Source organism: Giraffa tippelskirchi, chromosome 14 (genome assembly GCF_054371585.1).
Source record: "Giraffa tippelskirchi isolate mGirTip1 chromosome 14, T2T-mGirTip1v1.2.pri, whole genome shotgun sequence".
Classification (NCBI taxonomy): domain Eukaryota; kingdom Metazoa; phylum Chordata; class Mammalia; order Artiodactyla; family Giraffidae; genus Giraffa; species Giraffa tippelskirchi.
Window position 1 is genome coordinate 47,430,382 of NC_137288.1, and position 20,987 is coordinate 47,451,368.

At 36.3% G+C, this 20,987-nt stretch overlaps 1 protein-coding gene across 2 annotated transcripts in view; it reads left to right on the forward strand.

The window, feature by feature from the left end:
• ROCK1 (Rho associated coiled-coil containing protein kinase 1) overlaps nt 1-20,987 on the forward strand; it is a 120,170-nt gene that overhangs the window by 34,864 nt on the left and 64,319 nt on the right. For both annotated transcript variants that reach the window (XM_081561793.1, XM_081561794.1), the window contains exons 3-4: nt 19,121-19,221; nt 19,748-19,885. In XM_081561793.1, the coding sequence (XP_081417919.1) occupies nt 19,121-19,221; nt 19,748-19,885 (239 nt within the window). The remainder of the gene's footprint in view (nt 1-19,120; nt 19,222-19,747; nt 19,886-20,987) is intronic.

The window sequence follows — 20,987 nt, forward strand, 5'->3', positions numbered from 1 at the left end:
CAAAGTTCGTTTAAGGTTTAAAAATCAATTTGTGTAATTTATCATATTAACATATTAAAAGAAAATCCATAGTATCATCTTAGTAGATATAGGAAAAGCATTTGAAAAAATTCAGTATTCATTCTTGGTTTGCAGATATCTCTCTGCACACTTGCAACTGGAGGAAAATTTTTTACCCTGATAAGAGAGGCCACAAAAAACCTATAGTTCAGATTGTATTTAATTGTGTATGACTACGTGCTTTCCTCCAACAACTGGGAAAAGGCAACTCTGTCTTCTTTCATTACTTCATTCACTGTTGTCCTGGAAGTTTTAGACAGTGAAATAAGGTAAAAGGAAAAATCATAGAGATTAAAAAGGAAGAATTAAAATTTATTCAGACAGCATTTTTTTTTTGGTACAGAAAATCCTCAAGATTCTACAGAAAAACCTACAAGAACTTATCATTGAGGTTGTAAGCTAGAAGATTGATATACAAACAGCAGTTTATATTTTAGCAATAAGCAATTTTAAATAGACGTAACAAATATAGCACCACTTACAGTAGAAGCAGAAGCATGAAATATTTAGGGATAAATTTGACAAAATGTGTGTAAGACCTGTATACTGAAAATGATTTCATATACTGAGACAGATGAAAGAAGACCTTAAAAAAGATATTCAGTGTTGATGGATTGGATAATTCAGTATTCAAATGTCAGGAATTCCCCAACCAGAGTCCATGTGGTCTCAGAACCTAAGCAGGCTTTTTTTGTATAAAGTAACCATTAATTCTAAAATTCATATGGCAATATTGGGTCTGGAATAGCCAAAACAATTTTGGAAAGTAAGAACAAAGTTGGAGGATTAACAGTGTTGAATTTTAAGATCAGGACAGTGTAATGAAATGAAAGAGGAAGCACACAGATAAATGGAACAGAAATAGATCCATACATATACAGTCAATTGATTTTCAGTAGACTTGACAAGGAATTTCAAATTCCCAAACCTTACTTTACAATATATGCAAAAATCAACTTAAAATGGATCATAGACCTAAATGTAAGAGCTAAAACTAGTAACCCTTCTATAATAAAACATAGAAAATATATAGGATTATAGTTAGGGAAGAATTTCTTAGATGGGACACAAATAGCACAAATCATTTTTTTTTTTTGTAAGATAGATACTATCAAAATTCAAAACTTTTCCTCTTCAGAATTATATTGCTAAGAACATGAACAGGTAAACCACTGACTGGGAGAATATAGTTGCAAAGACAAGTGAAAGGGGAAAATAATCTTTTCAACAAATGGTGCTTATAAAACTGGATATTCATATGCAAGAGAATGAAGTTGGACTTCTGTTTCACACCCCATACAAAATTAATTCAGATGTAAAACTGTAAAACTCTTAGGAAAAAACATAGGCATAAGTTTTTATGACCTTGGATTAGACCATTGTTTCTTAGATATACACCTAAAGTACAGTGGCAGAAAAAAACTAAATTGGGCATCATCAAAATTTAAAACTTTTGTGCTTCAAAACTACACTGTCAAGAGAGTGAAAAGACAACTTACAGAACAGGAGAAAATATTAACAAATCACATACAGTTAAGTCCCCTACATATGGACCTTCAAATTGCGAACTTTCAAAGATGCAAACGTGTTCACGTGTCTAGTCATATAGGTTAGTTCACATATCTGGCATTCATTGTCACGAGTGCATCCTCTTCATGTGGTTGTGCTTTTGTGTACTTTACTGTACAGAACTCTTAAGTCCAGTACAATATCTTTATTTCAAGCTCAGCTTGTCTGTAAGCAAGTGTAAAAGCAGCAGTAATGTAACTGATACTACTGTACTTTTTAAGGTACGGGTACTGTAAGATTTAAAATGTTATCTTTATTTTTTATGTATTATTTGTGTGAGAAGTATTATAAACCTCTTACAGTACAGTACTATGTAGTGGATTGTTTTAGTTGGGTACCTTGGGCTTACTTTGCTAGACTTACAAACCAGTCGGACTTACGAACATGCTCATTTGTATGTAAGGGTCTTACTGTACTTGATAAAGGATTGATATCTAAAGTCTTACAACTCAATAATAAAAAGACAGCCCAATTTAAAAATGAGCAAAGGATTTGGATAGACGTTTCTCCCCCTAAAAAAAACACACATATGAAAAGTTGCTCAACGTGATTAGTCATCAGGAGGTTGCAAATTATGACCACAGTGAAATATCAGTACACATCTATTTGAATAACTAAAATTTTAAAACTGACAATATCGAGTATATGTGAAAATGCAGAACAGCTGAACTCTGACACATTGCTGGTTGGTTTGTAAAATGATGAGCCACTTTGAAAAACAGTTTGACCTTTTTCTTATAAAGTTATACATACATTTATCACATAACCCAGGGATCCCACTGCTGGGTATTTACATAAGAGAAATATAATATGTATGTATACACACAAAGACTTATGAGAATGTTCAAGGAGCCTTTGTCTATAATTGCTGTAAACTGGAAGCAACACAAATGTACATCAGCTGGTAAATAGATAAGTAAATTGTGGTATACCATGTAATGGAAGATTCAAAAGTGAGAAAGAGTGAATTACTGATAAGTGCAACAACATTGATAAATCTCAAAAGCACTGTGGTAAGTGAAAAAAAACCAGGAACCCTGCCCCCAAAAAGCTAGGCACAACAGGGTACATACTGTTTGACTCCATTTACATGACATTGTGACATTCACCTTCAACTCCTGAAGTTGTATTTATGTAATATTTCACAGAGAATAATAGGTTTTCATAGGACAGTATTCTTCACGTTGCTGAAATTAATTTATATGGATTTTTATAGTTTTCATTATTGGGTATATCAGAATTACTTCTCTGAATGTAAATGTTTTGTTTTGAATTACTTTTTGCTGACAGGTATCTCATGTAGTGATCTAAGAATATACCTGGAATATGGAATAAGATCTTTTTCTTTAGTAATTAAGCTCAAGTCTCAGTAAAGTATAGCAACTTAAAGGTACAGCAGCGTGAAATATTTTAAACTTCAGTCCTGACTATATTATAGGCTGTATTTTCATCTTTTTGTGTTGAAGACTGCATGGGGACTGAAAGGGAAAAGATGACCTGTGACCATTTGACTGAATACCTAGTTAAATATAAAGATTTGTTTCTCTGGACTCTAAACTATAATATCTGAATAATGAGGACTACAAAGAAAATATCAGCTTCACACAACTGATAAAGATTTTAAGGTGAACTTTTAAAGTAGGGGTTAGAAAGATATTCGGATAAAATAAAACTATCTTGGTGGCAGTTAGTCACATTTTTGAAGAAACATATTTTGGGGGAGGTATGCAATGGGAGGAGGAGGAGGGGCAGATTTGAAAACAGTAGTTTTTGGCTGTCTGTGTTTGTAAACCGTTACGAATTTAACAGATTTGGGGGTACAAGATTCATAATTATATGAATCTTTTAGAAAAGCATACGTATTAAACAAATCTTGCCAGTCTACAAGAATGTAATGGAGATCGTTGTATGTGTGAAAAAAAATCCATGAACCTGAAAGTAAAAATATGGTAGAGAATTTGTTTGGATTAAAAAAATAAACCCAGCAAGGGAAGTTTACAGCTATACAAGCTTATCTCAGGAAACAAGAAAAATCTCAAATAAACAACCTAACTTTATGCCTAAAGCAACTAGAGAAGGAAGAACAAACAAAACCAAAGTTAGTAGAATTAAAAAAACAAAGATCAGAGCAATAATAAATAGAAACTAAAAAACAATAGAAAAGATCTGTGAAACTAAAAGCTCATTCTTTGAAAAGATAAACAAAATTGATAAACCTTTAGCTAAACTCATTAAGAAAAAAAGGGAGAGGGCCCAAATCAATCAGAAATGAAAAAGGAGAAGTTAAAACCAACACCACAGAAGTACAAAGAATCTTAAGAGATTACTATGGGCTTTCCTGATAGCTCAGTTGGTAAAGAATCCACCTGCAATGTAGGAGACCCCAGTTTAATTCCTGTGTGGGGAAGATCCCCTGGAGAAGGGAGAGGCTACCCATTCCAGTATCCTTGGGCTTCCCTTGTGCCTCAGCTGGTTAAGAATCTGCCTGTAATTCAGGAGACCTGGGTTCGATCCCTGGGTTGGGAAGATCCCCTGGAGAAGGGAAAGGCTACCCACTCCAGAATTCTGGCCTAGAGAATTCTATGTACTCTATAGTCCACTGGGTCTCAAAGAGTCGGAGACGATTGAGTGACTTTCACTTTCACTTTTCATGACCAACTGTACACCAGTAAAATGGACAACCCAGAAGAAATGGACAAATTCTTAGAAATGCACAATCTTCCAAGACTGAACCAGGAAGAAATAGAAAATACAAATAGACCAGTTACCAGCACTGAAATTTAATCAGTAATTTAAAAGCTCCCGACAAACAAAAAGTCCAGGATAAGGTAGCTTCACAGGTGAATTCTGCCAAACGTTTGGAGACCAGTTGATACCTATCCTTCTAAAACTATTCCAAAATTTTGCAGAGGAAGGAATACTTCCAAACTCATTCTGTGAGGCCACCATCACCCTGATACCAAAACCAGAGAAAGATATCACAGAAAAAGAAAATCATAGCCACTATCACTGATGAACATAGATGCAAAAATGCTTAGCGAAATACTAGCAAACCAATTCTAGCAATGAAGTAAAAGGATGATATACCATGATCAAGTGGGACTCATTCCAGGAATGCAAAGATATTGCAATATCTGGAAATCAATCAGTATGATACACCACATTAACAAATTGAAGAGTAAAAAACATATGATCATCTCAATAGATGTAGAGAAAACTTCTGATAAAATTCATTATCCACTTGTAATAAAAGCTCTTCAGAGTGGGCATAGAAGGAACATACCTCAACATAATAAAGGCCATATATGACCAAACCTTAACATCATACTTAATGGTGTAAATCTGAATGCATTTCTTCTGAGATGAGTAACAAGACAAGGCTGCTCACTCTTGGCCATTTCTGTCCAACCTAGTTTTGGAACTCGTAGCCATAGCAGTCAGAGAAAAAAAGTGGTAAAAGGAATTCAAATTGAAAAAAAGTAAAACTGTCACTTTTTGCAAATGACGTGGTGCTATACATAGAAAATCCTGAAGATGCTACCAGAAAACTACTAGAATTCATCAATGAATTAAGTTGCTGGATACAAAAATTAATATACAGAAATCAGTTGTATTTCTATACACTTAAAGTGAAATATCAGAAAAATCAAGGAAACACTCCCATTTACCATAGCATCAAAAAGAATAAAATACTTCAGAATAAACCTGCAGGCAAAGGACCTGTACTCTGAAAACTCTAAGGTACTGCTGAAAGTAATTGGAGATGACACAAGCAGAATGGAAAAATATGTTGTATTCTTGTATTGGAAGAATCAGTATTGTTAAAATGACCATCCTACCCAAGCCAATTTATGGATCAGTAGTATTTTTCAGAGACCTAGTACAAAATATTTTAAACTTGTATGGAAGCACAAAAGACCCTGAGTAGCCAAAGCAAGCTTGAGAAAGAACAGAGCTGGAGGAATCAAGCTCCTTGACTTCAGACTATACTACAAAGTTATACTAATCAAAACAGTATGGTACTGGTATGAAACAGACATAGATCAGAGGAACAGTATAGAAAGCCCAGAAATAAACCTGTGCAATTATGGTAAATTAGTCTACGACAAAGGAGGCAAGAATATACAGTGGAGAAAAGACAATCTCTGCAGTGAGTGGTGCTGGGAAAATGGGAACGCAGAACATTCTCTAATACCATATAAAAAAATAAACTGAAAATGGGTTAAACACCTAAATATAAGACCAGATAGTATAAAACTCTTAGAAGAAAACATAGGCAGAACATTCTTTGACATGAATCACAACAATAATTTATTTTTTGGATTTTTTGCTTCCTAGATTAATGGAAATAAAAACAAAAGTGAATAAAATGGGGCCTAATTAAACTTAAAAGCTTTTGCATGGCAAAGGAAACCATAAAACAAAAGGACAGCCTCTGAATTGGGAGAAAATATTTGCAAACACTGCTACTGACAAGGGATTAATTTCTGAAAATATCAACAAAAAACCCAATCAAAAAATGGACAGAAGACCTAAATAGACATTTCTCCAAAGGAGACATACAGAGGGCCAAAAAGCACATGAAAAGGTGCTCAGCATCACTGATTATTAGAGAAATGCAAGAGGTATCCCCTTTCAAAAGTTTCTGTTATTGTATTAAATCACTGCATTAAAGGATAAATTACACGCATCTTTGTAAAAAGATTGTATCTCAAGTTTTTATTTTTCCAAGTAATTATATTTAGTAACCTACTGTACAATATTTTAATAGAGTTTATCTTTTCTCTAGTGGCTACTTAAATTCCTTCCCAAAACAACATTTCATGGATTATACACTTAATTAGATATTTATATATATGTAAGAGGAGAGTGAAAAAGTTGGCGTAAAGCTCAACATTCAGAAAACTTAAGTTCATGGCATCTGATCCCATCACTTCATGGCAAATAGATGGGGAAACAGTGGCTGACTTTATTTTTCTGGGCTCCAAAATCACTGCAGATGGTGATTGCAGCAGTGAAATTAAAGGATGCTTACTCCTTGGAAGGAAAGTTAAGACCAACCTAGACAGCATATTAAAAAGCAGAGACATTACTTTGCCAACAAAGGTCCATCTAGTCAAGGCTATGGTTTTTCCAGTGGTCATGTATAGATGTGAGAGCTGGACTATAAAGAAAGCTGAGCGCCAAAGAATTGATGCTTTCTAACTGTGGTGTTGGAGAAGACTCTTGAGAGCCCCTTGGACTGCAAGAAGATCCAACCAGTCCATCCTAAAGGAGATCAGTCCTGGGTGTTCATTGGAAGGACTGATGCTGAAGCTGAAACTCCAATACTTTGGCCACCTGATACGAAGAGCTGACTCATTGGAAAAGACCCTGATGCTAGGAAAAATTGAGGGCAGGAGGAGAAGGGGATGACAGAGGATGAGATGGTTAGATGGCATCACTGACTTGATGGACATGGGTTTGGGTGGACTCCGGGAGTTGGTGATGGACAGGGAGGCCTGGCATGCTGCGATTCATGGGGTTGCAAAGAGTCGGACACAACTGAGTGACTGAATGGAAACAGGCAGTGATCATCATCACAAAGTTTGTTCCTCTTTCCCCCATCGTAAAGTCTTAATATTTCATTACTCAGGCATGCTTCAAAATGTAAAATACTTATCTTTTAAACTTGTTAAAATCATGATACTTTGCTGCTTATTAAATGATAAATACAGGGAAAATGAAATTGTCTCTACAGCTTGAACCAATGTAAAGATGAAAAAGTGCTAGATGAAATTATAAGTATTATGTGTATAGTCTTCTAGTAGAGAATGACTTTTTGATGTTTTTTTGAAGCAAGATAACAGGGCTAGAAACTGTAAAGCAAACATTGACAGATTTTGTCATTTCAAAACTTTATATATATATAAAGAAAACTGGAAATAATGACAACATATGTAAAAGAATTATATTCCTAATGTTTGAAGAGATCCTTCCAGTCCATAAGAAAAACAGGAACTATAAAAATGGACAAAGTAACTGAAAATGTAGTATAAAGGAGAAAAAATAAAAATGACCAATGAGCAGTTAATAGATGAACAAATGCATTAATATTTCAAGAAATGTAGGTTAAAATAAGAATACCCTTAACCCCTGGCAATCTGAGGAAGAAAGATAATAATATCTAGGATTGGTGCGGTATATTGGAGAGAAGTTAGACAGGATATTTTAAAACTAATAATCTTCATGAGCATAACCTAATACTTAAAGAAATGTATCTGGCAAAATCAGGTCTGCAAATACGTTGGAATAACAATAGATTATATTGTCATTTGGGCAAAAAGTTAGAACAGCCCAAATAAAAATCAGTAGGACATTTCTGTCAGCTATCCATAGCTTGTTCAGTGAAAAAGCACATTTGTAGAGTATCTTTTTATGCCAATGAGTATGGATAACACTTATTTTTAAATGAATACACATAGTCTGATGAATAAATGTGCCATGATTTTAAAAACTGTTTCTATAATAGGTGGCTCTCAGGTTCCTCCCAGTTTTTCACTGTTTAAGGCTGTAATTAACATTTTTGTACATACAACTTGGTATACTTGCTCTTCCTTTCTTTGGAGTGAATTCCAGGAATTTCTGAGTCAAAAGTTGCATCCAGTTTGCATTTTGATATATGTATTGTCAAAATGCAGTTTTATACCAGAATGTGGTATAAAAGTCAGAATTTTTTTAGTGGAGCCATAAAATTGAATATAGTATGCAGTCTAACTTAGGATATTACATGATCTTGTTTAAAGTTATTACAAGTAAAATATTACTAAATCAGATTTTCATACACAAATGTTAAATATTCTATTTAGTTTTAAAATAAATGATTTATCTTGGAATAAATTCATGGAAAAGTTGCAAAAATAGTACAGAGTATCCTGAAGCTGCTCTTCATCCAGCTTTCTGTAATGTTAGCATCTTATATAGCCTTGGTACATTCACAAAAGAAAGAAATTAAAGTTGATATATTACTGTTAACTGCATACTTAGATATCAGTTTTTGCACTAATCTCCATTTTTTTTTTTTTTTGGTTCCAGAATCCAGTCTAGCATATAGCATTGTGTTTAGTTGCCATTTTTCCGTAGTCGTCTCCAGTCTGTCAGAGTTCTCAAGCTTTCCTTGTTTATTTTTATGACCTTAACAGTTTTGAAGATTATTGATAAAGTATCTTGTAGAACTTTCCTCAGTTTAGTTTTGTCCAATGTTTTCTCATAATTCCACAGGGGTTTTGGGTTTTGAGGATGAGCACCACAGAGATGACATGTGCTTCTCATCACATTATATTTGGTATATGTGATATCATTGTGATTTATTAGTGAGAATATTAACCTTTATCACTTGTTTTAAGATAGTGTCTGCCAGGCTTCTCCCTTGGAAAGTTACTATTTTTCCTTTCCATACTTGATTCTTTGGAATCTGATCACTAGTCCAGTAGATGCTCAGTGTGGAGGAGCATCAATAAGCTACATCTCCAGACTCAGAAGACTACATACTATCTTACAGTACAAATGTTTTTGATTTTGACAAGCTCTAATTTATCATTTATTTCTCCTATGGATTGTGCTTTTGGTATTGCTTGTAAAAATCATTGCCAAACCCAAGACTGATTTTTTTAAAAACTACTTTATTGAGATATAATTTATGTACTGCAGATTTATACATTTAAAGTATACGATTCATTGGTTTTTGTCTGTATTTATAAGGTTGTGCAGTCATTACTTCAGTTACATTTTGAACATTTTATCATCTCATAAAGAAACCCCATGCCCATTAGCAGTCACTTCCCATTTCTCTCCAAGTTCCCTAACCCTAGGGAATGACTGTATAGATTTGCCAGTATGGACATTTCCTATAGCTGGAATCGTACAGTATGTGATCCTTTATGACTGAATTTTTAGACTTAGCATGATCTCTTCAGAGTTCATCTACGTTGTAGCATGTATTTCATTCTATCAGATTGCCAAATAATACCCCATTTATAGATAATACCACATTTTATCTATCCATGCATCAGTCGATGAACATTTGGATTGTTTGCTGCTTTTGGATATTATGAATAAATGCTGCTATGAATGTGCACAAGTTTTTATGAGGGCAATATGTTTTCATTTCTCTTGGGTAGATGCCTGAAAGTGGAATTCTCAAGTCATATAATTCTGTTTAACATTTTGAGAAACCCAAGGTTGATTTTTTAAGTATATACTTTTATTATTTTGGAGTAAATGTATGTGCATGAACATATAGGTTGTTCCTGAACAGATAAGAGCGGTGAGTGATTTTGGCCATTTGTAAATAATATCATTATATGTTTCAGTAAGTATCATTGAGCACATGCATACATCAAGGACATATTCATAAATGAAGTGTGGTCTCTACCCTTCAGGAAATGATAACATACAATCTAACAGAAGAAATACAAACAATTCCAGGCCATGTTGACAGATGAAACAATAGAGAAATAGCAGTGTCCCAGAGGAGGAAGGCAGGGTGCAATGGTAAAGAATCTGCTTGCCAGTGCAGAAGATTCAGGAGACAAGGATTTGATCCCTGGGTCAGGAAGATCCCTTGGAGTAGAATATGTTAGCCTGGCAAATTCCATGGACAGAGGAGCCTGGCAGGCCACACACAATCCATGGCCTTGCAAAGAGTTGGGGACGGACACATACACACTCACACACACACCCGTGGAGTTGCAAAGAGTTGGGGAGGGGGACACACATGCGCGTGTGTGGTAGGCAGCATATCAGATTGAGGGGATCAGGAATGGCTGAGGAGGAGATGGATAAAGAATTAGATCTTGGTAGCGACTTGCTCAGAACACACACACATCAGACCCTCCCGCCCACCCAGATTGAGGGGATCAAGAATGGCTGAGGAGGAGATGGATAAAGAATTTGATCTTGCTTGGTAGTGACTTGCTCAAATAAAGTGGGGCTAGTCATTTTTAAATGGGTGATCAACATCCGCAAAGGACTGGAGATGTGAAGCAGCATCTCAGTGTGGGAAACTGCAGGTAACCGGGCATTGCCAGACCATTGTTGAGGAGAGTATCTAGAAATAAAAGATTGGAGAATGAGATCTAACAGCCATCTTATGCTGTGTTGAGGAGTTTGGGGTTTGGTTTTGATTTTTGTTGATCTATTTCTCAAACTAGATTACTCCTTATGTGTGTTTACACCTGTGTGCACACTGGCAAAACATGGCCCATCTTCCTGGAGCTGGACTCCTATTTGAACATTTGTGCATAGAATAATTTATTATTATTATTAACTGTTGTATTGAAACAAAATCAGGATTCAGGGAATCGAATCTTACATTGTAGATTTTCTAGATTATGTTTTAGATCATTTTAGAGCTTATTAGGACTGCTGTGACTACTCTAGAAGTTTGCAAGGTGTACTGGATTTCTTTATGCAATGAGTGGCAGTATATTGGACAAAAATGCATTGTACACAGCTTTTAGTGCCATACTTTATTATGACATTTTCTTAAAACATTTTTTAAATAATTAGGGATGTCTTACAATCTATAGTGGTACGTAAAATACAATGCACTTTATAATCGAGGACCCTAAACTAGGCAAAATATATCTTTTTCTCATTAGAAAGCAACAGAATCATAGAAAACTTGAAGTAAATGGAAAATGTGAAGAATAAAATAATCTCTAATCCCACCATACTTGGAAACTACTTCAGTTATTATTTTGGTATATTCCCTTCTGGCTTTTTTCTGTCTATATATATACCAGTATATATTTATGTTTTTAGAAAATTGAGTTCATATACCACATGCAGTTTAATCTCTGCTCAACATCATATGTTGAACAACATTCTATGTAATTATTATTCAGTAACACAATTTAAATGTTTTGTAATACTCTATTGTATGTATATGTATTCCTAGAAGTAAAATTTATTGTGTATAAAGTATGATTTTTTTAAAAAAAGACTTTAAAGAAAAACCATCTGTTTTCTTTCTAGAAAGTTAAAGAGTCTGTATGTGACTGAAATATTTAATTTTTCATAACCCTGAAACTATAAATTTTCAATCTTTCTGTGCTCTCTTTTGATGACTTGTGTTTATTTAGAGATGATTAGCTAATTCGTGGCCTGTCAAAACTTACAGTGTTTTCTTGTGACTCAGTTTGCCCATTTCATCCCCGCTACCCGTGGTTCTCTGAATTCATGCTGCTACTGCTGCTAAGTCGCTTCAGTCGTGTCTGACTCTGTGTGAACCCATAGACGGCAGCCCACCAGGCTCCCCTGTCCTTGGGATTCTCCAGGCAAGAATACTGAAATGGGTTGCCATTTCCTTCTGCAATATAGGCATGCACGCTAAATTGCTTCAGTCGTGTCCAACTCTGTGCGACCCTATGGACAGCAGCCCACCAGGCTTCTCCGTCCACAGGATTTTCTAGGCAAGAATACTGGAGTGGGTTGCCATTTCCTTTTCCACAGTGAATTCATACTTCTCTGAATTTTAGCTTTCTGCCAGCATCACCTGGCTCAACACAGTTGACAATCACAAATTGTTAAAAGGATCTGGTGGTCACACATTCCTGCTTATTGGTCTTAGAAATAATAAGGGCTTAGCAGTTTTATCATTTTACTAGTATTAAATTTCATAAGAAACAGAGATTAATGTTTACTTTGGGGAAAATAGGCTTGGGAGTTCTGAGAATTCTGCAGTTTTAGGTACAGTTACTGGGATAGGGTTCACTCAAAGGTGGTATTTGAGAAAAAAGCTGAAGTGGTTGAGAGGATTAGCCATGTGGATGTTTAAGGATAGAAAATGGCATACAGAGGAACAGCCAGTGCAAAGGCCATAAGAAGTGTACCTGGCATGTTTGGATAGCAGCAAGGAAGCCGTTGGAGCTGGAGAGGGTTAAGCAAGGGGGAGAATAGTAGGATGATGTCAGAGAATGAAGGAAGTGGGGAGCGTAGGTCATGTAGAGTCTTGTAGGCCATTGTAAGATCTTTGACTTGCTCTGGGTAAGATGGCAAGACATTAGAGAGTTCTGAGCAGAGGAGTGACATGATCTGACTTGTGTTGTAACAGTACTGCCCCGTGTTAAGAACAGACTATTGAGAGGCAGGGAGAGACACCAGAAATCAGTTAAGAAATGATTGCAGTTTAGAAGCGATTGCAGTAGTCCAAAGAAGACATAATGGTGACTTGGTCCAGCATGGTAGCAGTATAGAGGGTGAGAAGTTATCAGGTTCCAGATATATTTCAAAAGCAGAGTCAGCCAGATAGGATGTGGAGTGTAAGATAAAAACGGGAGTCAAGAATGCCCCTAGGTTTTTGCCCCAAACAAAACTGACCCATCAGCTGACATGTTGAAATCCTAGGTAGAGGTTTGAAGTGAGAACACCTCTTCAGTCAGATACATTACATTTGAGATGTCTGTTAACTAAGTGGATATATTGTATAAGCAATTGAATATATAAATCTTAAGTTTCAGAGAGAGGTCTAAACTGGAGAAAAAAATTGAGAGTTGTTGACATGTCAGTACTTTTTAAAAGTCCACCAAATAAATGCGTGTAAACACAGAAGAATGCATCATGAAAGACTGAGCCTTAAGAAGATTTAGTGTTAAGAAATCTGGGAGAAGAGGAGGAACTAGCAAAAGCAGCTGAGAAGAAGTCATTTGATGTTGGAAAAAAATTACTCTTAGTACTATTGTAGGAATGTAGTACTCTGGAAGTTGAGTAAGTATAGCAGGGGTCATCAGACTGTCAGAAGCTCCTGATATATCAAGATGAAGACTGGAAATTTAGCACCATGGTGATCACCTGTGACTTGCAGTTTTGTTTCTGGCATTGTTGTTTTTGTTTTTAATTTTGACCACACTGCGCAGCTTGTGGGATATCAGTTCCCCAACTGGGGATTGAACCTGGACCATGGCAGTGTAAGCATTGAATCCTAGCTGCTAGACCACCAGGGACTCCCTGACCAGCAATTGTGATAGAAAGGTAATGGCCAAAGACTACCCCAAAAGGATTTTAGAGCAGATTAGAAGGATTTAGACACAGAGTACAGACAGCTTTTGAGGAATTTTGCCATAGTGGGGTTGAGTAATGGAGCAGTAGCTAGTGAGAGAAATGGCATCAAGAGGTTTGTTTGTTTAAGATGGGAGTGAAAATGGCATGTTATGATCCAGTTAGGAAGGGGAAAGCTAGTGACACAGCAGAACGAGGGGAAAATTGCTGGAGCAGTGTCCTCAAGCTGGTGAGGGTGACATCAGTGGTAGAGGATTGGTGTGAGAGAGCAGTTTTCTCAAATAGTAGAAGTGAAGAGACCAAATATATGAGGGCACATGCTGGTAGTTGAATATGAATATATAATATGAATATATCTATTTAATGGTAAATCTATGACAGTTTTCTTTTCATTGTTTCAGGGTAGTAGCCAACACAGTCATTAGCTATGAACAAGAATCAGTGGGAGGTTTGAAAAGAGAAAAGAAAATGTGAATTAGGTCTCTAGTAGAGTGGAAGACTGAATATACTAAAGAAATGTATGATTGCCAAGCAGAATTAAAGGCACGCTTTATGTTTGCGATTATGGATTTAAAGTGGGATCTGTCAGTATGATTTTATGTATTTATCCAGACATATTCAACTACATGGGTGCTGACATCGAGTTAGCTGTGAAGTTAGATTTAGCTGAAATTATGGTTTTGCCAAACTATAATGAGGCAGAAAAGAGCCAAGACATTAAAGGTGTATGCAAGCGAGTAATTATAATGCTTGATTGTATAATTTAAGCTGGGTAGATAAGAAAGAGAACCTTTCAGTGCAGTGAGGTACAGTAAAACCAGATAGGGTCAGTGGGTTGGGAGGTCTTGATGAGCTGGGGATTGTTGGGGTTGAGTTGTTGGAGGAGGTGAGCAGGAAAGTTGAGGGAGTGTTTAGAGAGTGTAGGATTTGAAATGAAGGGAGGACTGTAATTACTGATATTGAAAAGATCTAGTATGTGGAAATGAGCGGCTGAGATAAAGTGGAGGACAAGATCCTTGGAAGAGAGAAGGTAAAGGTATTGAGAGGCCAGGTTATTAGAAGTATCATCTGTAGGTGTATTAAAATCCTGAAGAATTAGGAAAATACTGGAGAGAAGGTTAGTAAACCAGGAACCAAAATTATCTAGCAGTGAGATGTGATGAGCTGGGGGTGAGTAGATTACAGCGACAGTAAGAGGTAGTGGGAGATACAACCTTGTAAACATGAAAAGCAAAACTGGGTGAGTGTGTAGAGATGAAAAGCAAAACTGGGTGAGTGTGTAGAGATGGCAGTGGGGTTCACCTGTCCCGCTTCCAGGGCCACTGGAGGGTGAGCACGTGGAGGGTAAAGGGCACCACTGTAGAGCTGGTGGGGAAGTAGAGTCAGGGGAGCTGGGTTTCCACTGGAGCTGGGGTTGGCAAGCTACAGCCCACAGGCCAAATCTGGCCTACCATCTGTTTTTGGATGGCTTATGAGCTATGAATGGTTTTTATATTTTTAAAAATAACTTATAGAACGTCAAAAGATTAGTAGTGTTTCATGATACATGAAAATTATATGGATTTCAGTGTCCGTAAGTAAAGTTTTATTGGGACATAGCTATGCTCGTCTTTTCTGTATTGTCTGTGATTACTTTTCTGCTACAGCACAAGTTGGAAAGTTGAGTAGTTGTGACAGAAATCATAGATGGCCTCTTTACTGCTTCACACCATTGCTCAGCACACTGTAAATAACAGTGCTGCAGTTATAACTCAGTAGCATTCCACGTGTATCACCATACCACAGCATTTTATTTTTTTTTCCCATTGTCAGTGCATGCCCATCATGTCAGAACAAAAAAGGAAAAGAAAAGTGAACTTGAATGTTGTTATTTTGCACCACAGTGAAGTGTGGATTATTTCTTCAAGTTAGAGGGTGAACCGTTGTGTTACTATGCAGTGATACTGTGGCTGTGCTGAAAGGGTGCAGTGGGCATTGACAGGAGCAGAATAAGCACTCACCATAACATTCCCAACTCACAGGAAAGTAACAGTAAGAAAAGCCCAGAAAAGTTAAAAGAGAATATCCCATCACAGCAGGATTTTCTTTACAAAAGGAAGGAAGAAAATGATGTTACGACCTTATGTAAGTTTACAAGTGGCTTATTTATTAGCCACACAGAGAAAGCTGCTTGCTGATCGTGAGTGTTTGCAGCAGCAGAGCAAATGTGTATAGAGAGAATAACTTCCTTAAGACTATTAGCTTCTTGGCAAGAACAGTAGTTGCTCAAAGCATCAAGACTGTTGGGAGCAGCAGCAATAGTCAATTTAAAAGCAAGATAATTTCGAGTGATTTTCCTTGACTCTTATTTATTTGAGCGGTCAGTGCTGAGTTTGAAGTGACTAAAGAATTAACCTCTGTGTATAGTCTGCATGGAACAAGTACAGGCAAGATATTTGAGGAAACACTTAAGTACAACTTGAAGGGGGGTCTGCTGAGATGTGTTGCAAGGGATGGTAGTTAAAATTATGTATGGTGCAGAAAATGGCTTAGTTGAACTAACAGATCTTGTGAAAACACAAGATGTTTAAAGCCTGTAGTTTGTATTATACATCAGCAAGTACTTTTTGGAAAGTATTTGGATCTATCATGTGTTACTGAACCACAGTATCAGTGGTAAACCTCATTCAGTCTCATGGACTTACACATTAACATTTCTGTACATTTTTGACAGTAATTGAAGCTGAATATTTCCATTTGTCTTTGCATGCAGCAAGTCAGTGTCTTAGCAGTGGTAACATTTCATTGTGATTGTTTATGGATTTGTGTCCTCCCAAATCTGTCTGTTGAATCCCTAGCCCCTCGGTATAACTGTATTTGGAGATAGGGCCAAACAAGAGGCAGTTCAGATTGAATGAGATTATAAAGGTGGGACTCTGATGAAATGGGATTGGTGACAGGGTTAGTGTCCTCACCGGCACAGCACACAAGATGTCCTGTGAGCACACAGAGAGATGCTGGCTGCCAGCAAGCCAGAAAGAGAAATCTCACCAGAAACCAAACTCCCTGGCCCCTGATCTTGGCCTTTGAGTCTCTAGAACCAGGAGAAAATGAATGTCTGTTTAAGCCACCTAGTCTGTGGTATTTTGCGTGGTAGGAAGAACTGACCGAAATGAAGATTTTTCTTGATGAAGAGAACCACTCTCAACTGTCATTGAATTACCATTGAACACTGACTTTGGGCATTAGTTTTTGCTTTAACCTAAAATTACAAGGCAAAACAGCACTTCTTTGCAAAGCTGAAATGAAGTCATTTTGACAACTAATATTGTCTGAATCACAAGTAATGTTAAGCAGCTTTGTAACTTGTGCTGTCAGAAATTAAAAGAAGCAGCGAAATCTCTACTTCCACACAAATTTGCAGCAGACATATTTTCAGGGCCCAAACTACAGACTTAATATCCTGTTTATGGCTCTAAACCTGGTATAACCAGAGCCAGGGATCTTTCTCAACTCCATGCTGCTGCTGCTGCTGTTGCTAAGTCGCTTCAGTCATGTCCGACTCTGTGCGACCCCATAGATGGCAGCCCACCAGGCATTGCCATCCCTGGGATTCTCCAGGCATCTCAACTCCATAGGCTATCATATAACTTATTATCTGATCCATGACTTCCTTATTTCTCATCTAGAGTATTACAGTACTCTTAAAATTCTACTCCCGCCACCGCCCCCCCCGGCCTTGCCTTTATTGAATCTATCTTTTACATAGTCGCTGGAGTAGCTGAAATGATGTAGCTGAAATGTAAATTTGACTATGTTGTTTCTATGCCTTCTTTCTTTTCATGGCTTCCCACACAGAGTGGTGGTTTTCAGGCGGTGGTTCTAGTTCCCAGCAGACCCCACAGGACTCTTCAGGGCTGCGGTAAAGAGGTGTACAAAGCAATTCCTCTGCTACCACCCATCGCCACGATCCACTTGAAGCAGAGCACTTTCATCTGTTTTCATATTGTACTGCTTTTAAACTTTAATGTGAAAAATATTTTTTGTTGATGAAATAGTAATTTTACAGCTATTGGCCTATAGGTAAAGTTCAAGCTCCTTATTAACTAGATTGGGACTCTCCAGCCTCTCTTTCAAGTCCTTCCTACAGACTTGATGCCCCAGCAATGCAAACAGTTCTGCTGTGCCTTTGCTAATATTTGCCCATCTTCCTGTTAGTCTCTCTTTTCTTTTTCCCAGCTAGCTAACTGCTACTCTTTTTTTTTTTTCCAATTCTTAAGACTTGTTTCAGGTTCTGTCACCTCCAGAAAGCCTTTTCTAGCCGTCTCCCTCTCAGGCAGGCTTAGGTTAGATGTCATCCTTGGTATTCCACAAACTCTGTGTTTGTGCTTTATTTCCCTTTTTTGCATTTTTTGGTATTATTGTTTGTTTCTGTTTCATTTGAAATCCATAAAAGCAGAGACTATATTTTTAAAGTTATATTTATATATCTACAGTGATTACTATAAAGACTGCATGGTTAACACAAATGTTTCTGCAGTAAATTGATTACTGTTTATATCTTGCTGATGCATTTGCAATAGATATATGATCTAAAGTTAAATGTACTTATATTATTCCTGGGTGAAAGTTTATTCTCTGTTGCGTGTGTTTATAGGCCATAAGGTATACAAACACAAGTTTAAATTGTGCATTTCAAAAGAAAGACAAGATATTATATGCAGCTTTTATTAGTAACTAGAACTTAAGTTTAACAGCTGCCCTGTATTTTGTACAGCTCTGAAATGTGAAGCTATTCCATGTAATTTCATGCCAATGTTGACCCATGTGGATTAAAATAGCCCTATTTTAATCTATGACCAAATTAGGAATTAGAATATCTACCCAGTGGGGATTTTAAATTATTGTAGTTTGTAGTGTGACAGGTTTATATAAATAATTGCAGATTCCCACTGTGTGTTTTAAGTTCAAGTCTCCATTCAAATAGAGAAATGTAGTAAGTATGTGATTCTTTAGCATGTTTATTTTACCTTGGATATTTTAAATTATATCTTTTTAAAAGGATTATCAAAACTGACTTGATAAAAAGAAGACTTGTTTAATTAATCTGAAATATCTATCTGTGGCCCCTTGGTTCAAAGTTGATATATACTTAAAATACCAGGAACTAATTAATTAATTATTATCCTCAGTATATATGTAGTATAATGTTTGTTTTTTTAAAAAACATTCTGGTCAGATTTTAATAAAATTATTTAACAGCTAGAGTGAAGTCATTCCAGAATTTGTTGAAAACAATTCTCAGCACATTAAGCATTTCTCTCTTTTACAACTTCATATTTTACCTGTATCAAATAATTTTTAATGCACATCTTTGTTTTTTGTTGTTTCTCAAGAACTTGAATGTTAAATAAGCAGTTTTAGTTATACTGCTTCAGTGATTTAAAATTATAAACTTTTTCTTTTCATACAGATAAAGACACAATAAATAAAATTAGAGATTTACGAATGAAAGCTGAAGATTATGAAGTAGTGAAGGTGATTGGTAGAGGTGCATTTGGAGAAGTTCAATTGGTAGGTTATTTTAATGAGATTTAAAAATCTTCTTAAAATTAAAAAATCCACTTGTTTGTTTAACATATAATGTTTTGGAAAAGTATTGATTTTAAAAAAGTAAGTCTTGCTTTAAATTGCTCTAGACTTTCTTGCCTACCGATATGAAAGCCTAGAGTCTCATTCAGCAGTAGTGTGAAATATTTTCTCCAAGCATTCAAGGGTAGAGAATAGGTTTCAAGCATCAAAAGAGAAGCCTTTACTCCTGATACTACTCCATCTAAAATGCTGTGGCATAGTAAGTTTTTAAACAGGAAGTAGCATACATAGCAGAGTGGAGAAGGGGAAGGAAGCCATAATATAGGGAATAAAGTTTTTTTGTTCTAACGTTACTTATGGTATTTAAAGCCTTAACATGATCTTACTGGGGTAATTCAGAAGAGACGTTAAAACAGCAAGATAGTAATGTTAGATTATTTAGTAAATTGTTTGTGGAAACACTGATCTTTAAATGTTAATGAAAGGTTCATTATTTTCCATTTCAAAGGTAAGGCATAAATCCACCAGGAAGGTATACGCTATGAAGCTCCTCAGCAAATTTGAAATGATTAAGAGATCTGATTCTGCTTTTTTCTGGGAAGAAAGGGACATCATGGCTTTTGCTAACAGTCCTTGGGTGGTTCAGGTATGCTTTTGCTATTGTTTCATTGTTGTTGTACTGGTTTGTAACTTAACATATCTGAGAAGCTGACTTTGTTTTTTAGTGAACAGTAAGAGAGAATTTATTGGCAGTTACAAAAGTATCTAATATGTCATCATTTTTAAAATCATAAAATTTAATGTTATTGAATCATCTCTACGAAGGAAGTAAATATTTGTCTCTCATTTTATGGAATGGAAGAAAATGGGAGAAAGGAAGGAAAAAAAGTTAAGCTAGGCCTCCAAATAATATTGTATTGGCTTCAGGTTTTTCAGTGGAAAGAAAAATACATTAGAAAGTCAGTAATTGTGGGTCCTGGTCTTGACTGCCACAGGCCTACCTGAAGTTGTGGCCAAGTTATTTCCATCTCTGAGCCTCAGTTTCATTGCTCAAAAATGTGAAAGTTGGCTTAGATTGGTTATTTTCAACTGTAGATACCTCATTTGGAGTCATGGGAGCAAGCAGTTATTGGGTAGGTTATAATTCTGAGTTTTCTATTGCTGCTTCAGTTGGAGCAGCTGCATGTTTTATGTGTCTTATATATTGGGGTTCTTATTAAGATTTCGTGTGAGGAGGATAAGATCTTCTGGTTTAAAAAATGGAGTCAAACTACTAAGCTAGATCATTTCTGAATTCCTAGCATGAATTCTGTAGCTTCTTTATTTGTACTATGTAATGAAAACTGTCTTAAATAAGCATAATAGTAATTGGTATAAAAAGAATATGAAATATGTTTAAGATTTGCATAATAAGACTTTTTGTACTTGAAATGTCCTTTCTTGTTTGTATCGACTATATAGAGCAGTGTCTCTCAGCCTCAGTACTGTTGGCATTTTCAGCCATGTGAGGGCTTCCCTAGTAGCTCAGTTGGTAAAGAATCTGCCTGCAAGGCAGGAGACCCAGGTTCAAGCCCTGGGTCGGGAAGATCCCCGGAGAAGGGAATGGTAACCCACTCCAGTACTATTGGCCTGGAGAATTCTGTGGACAGAGGACTTGGTGGGCTACAGTCCGTGGAATTGCAAAGAGTTAGACATGACTGTATGACTGACTTTCCTTTTCCTTTCAGCCATGTGATGTTTTGCTGCTG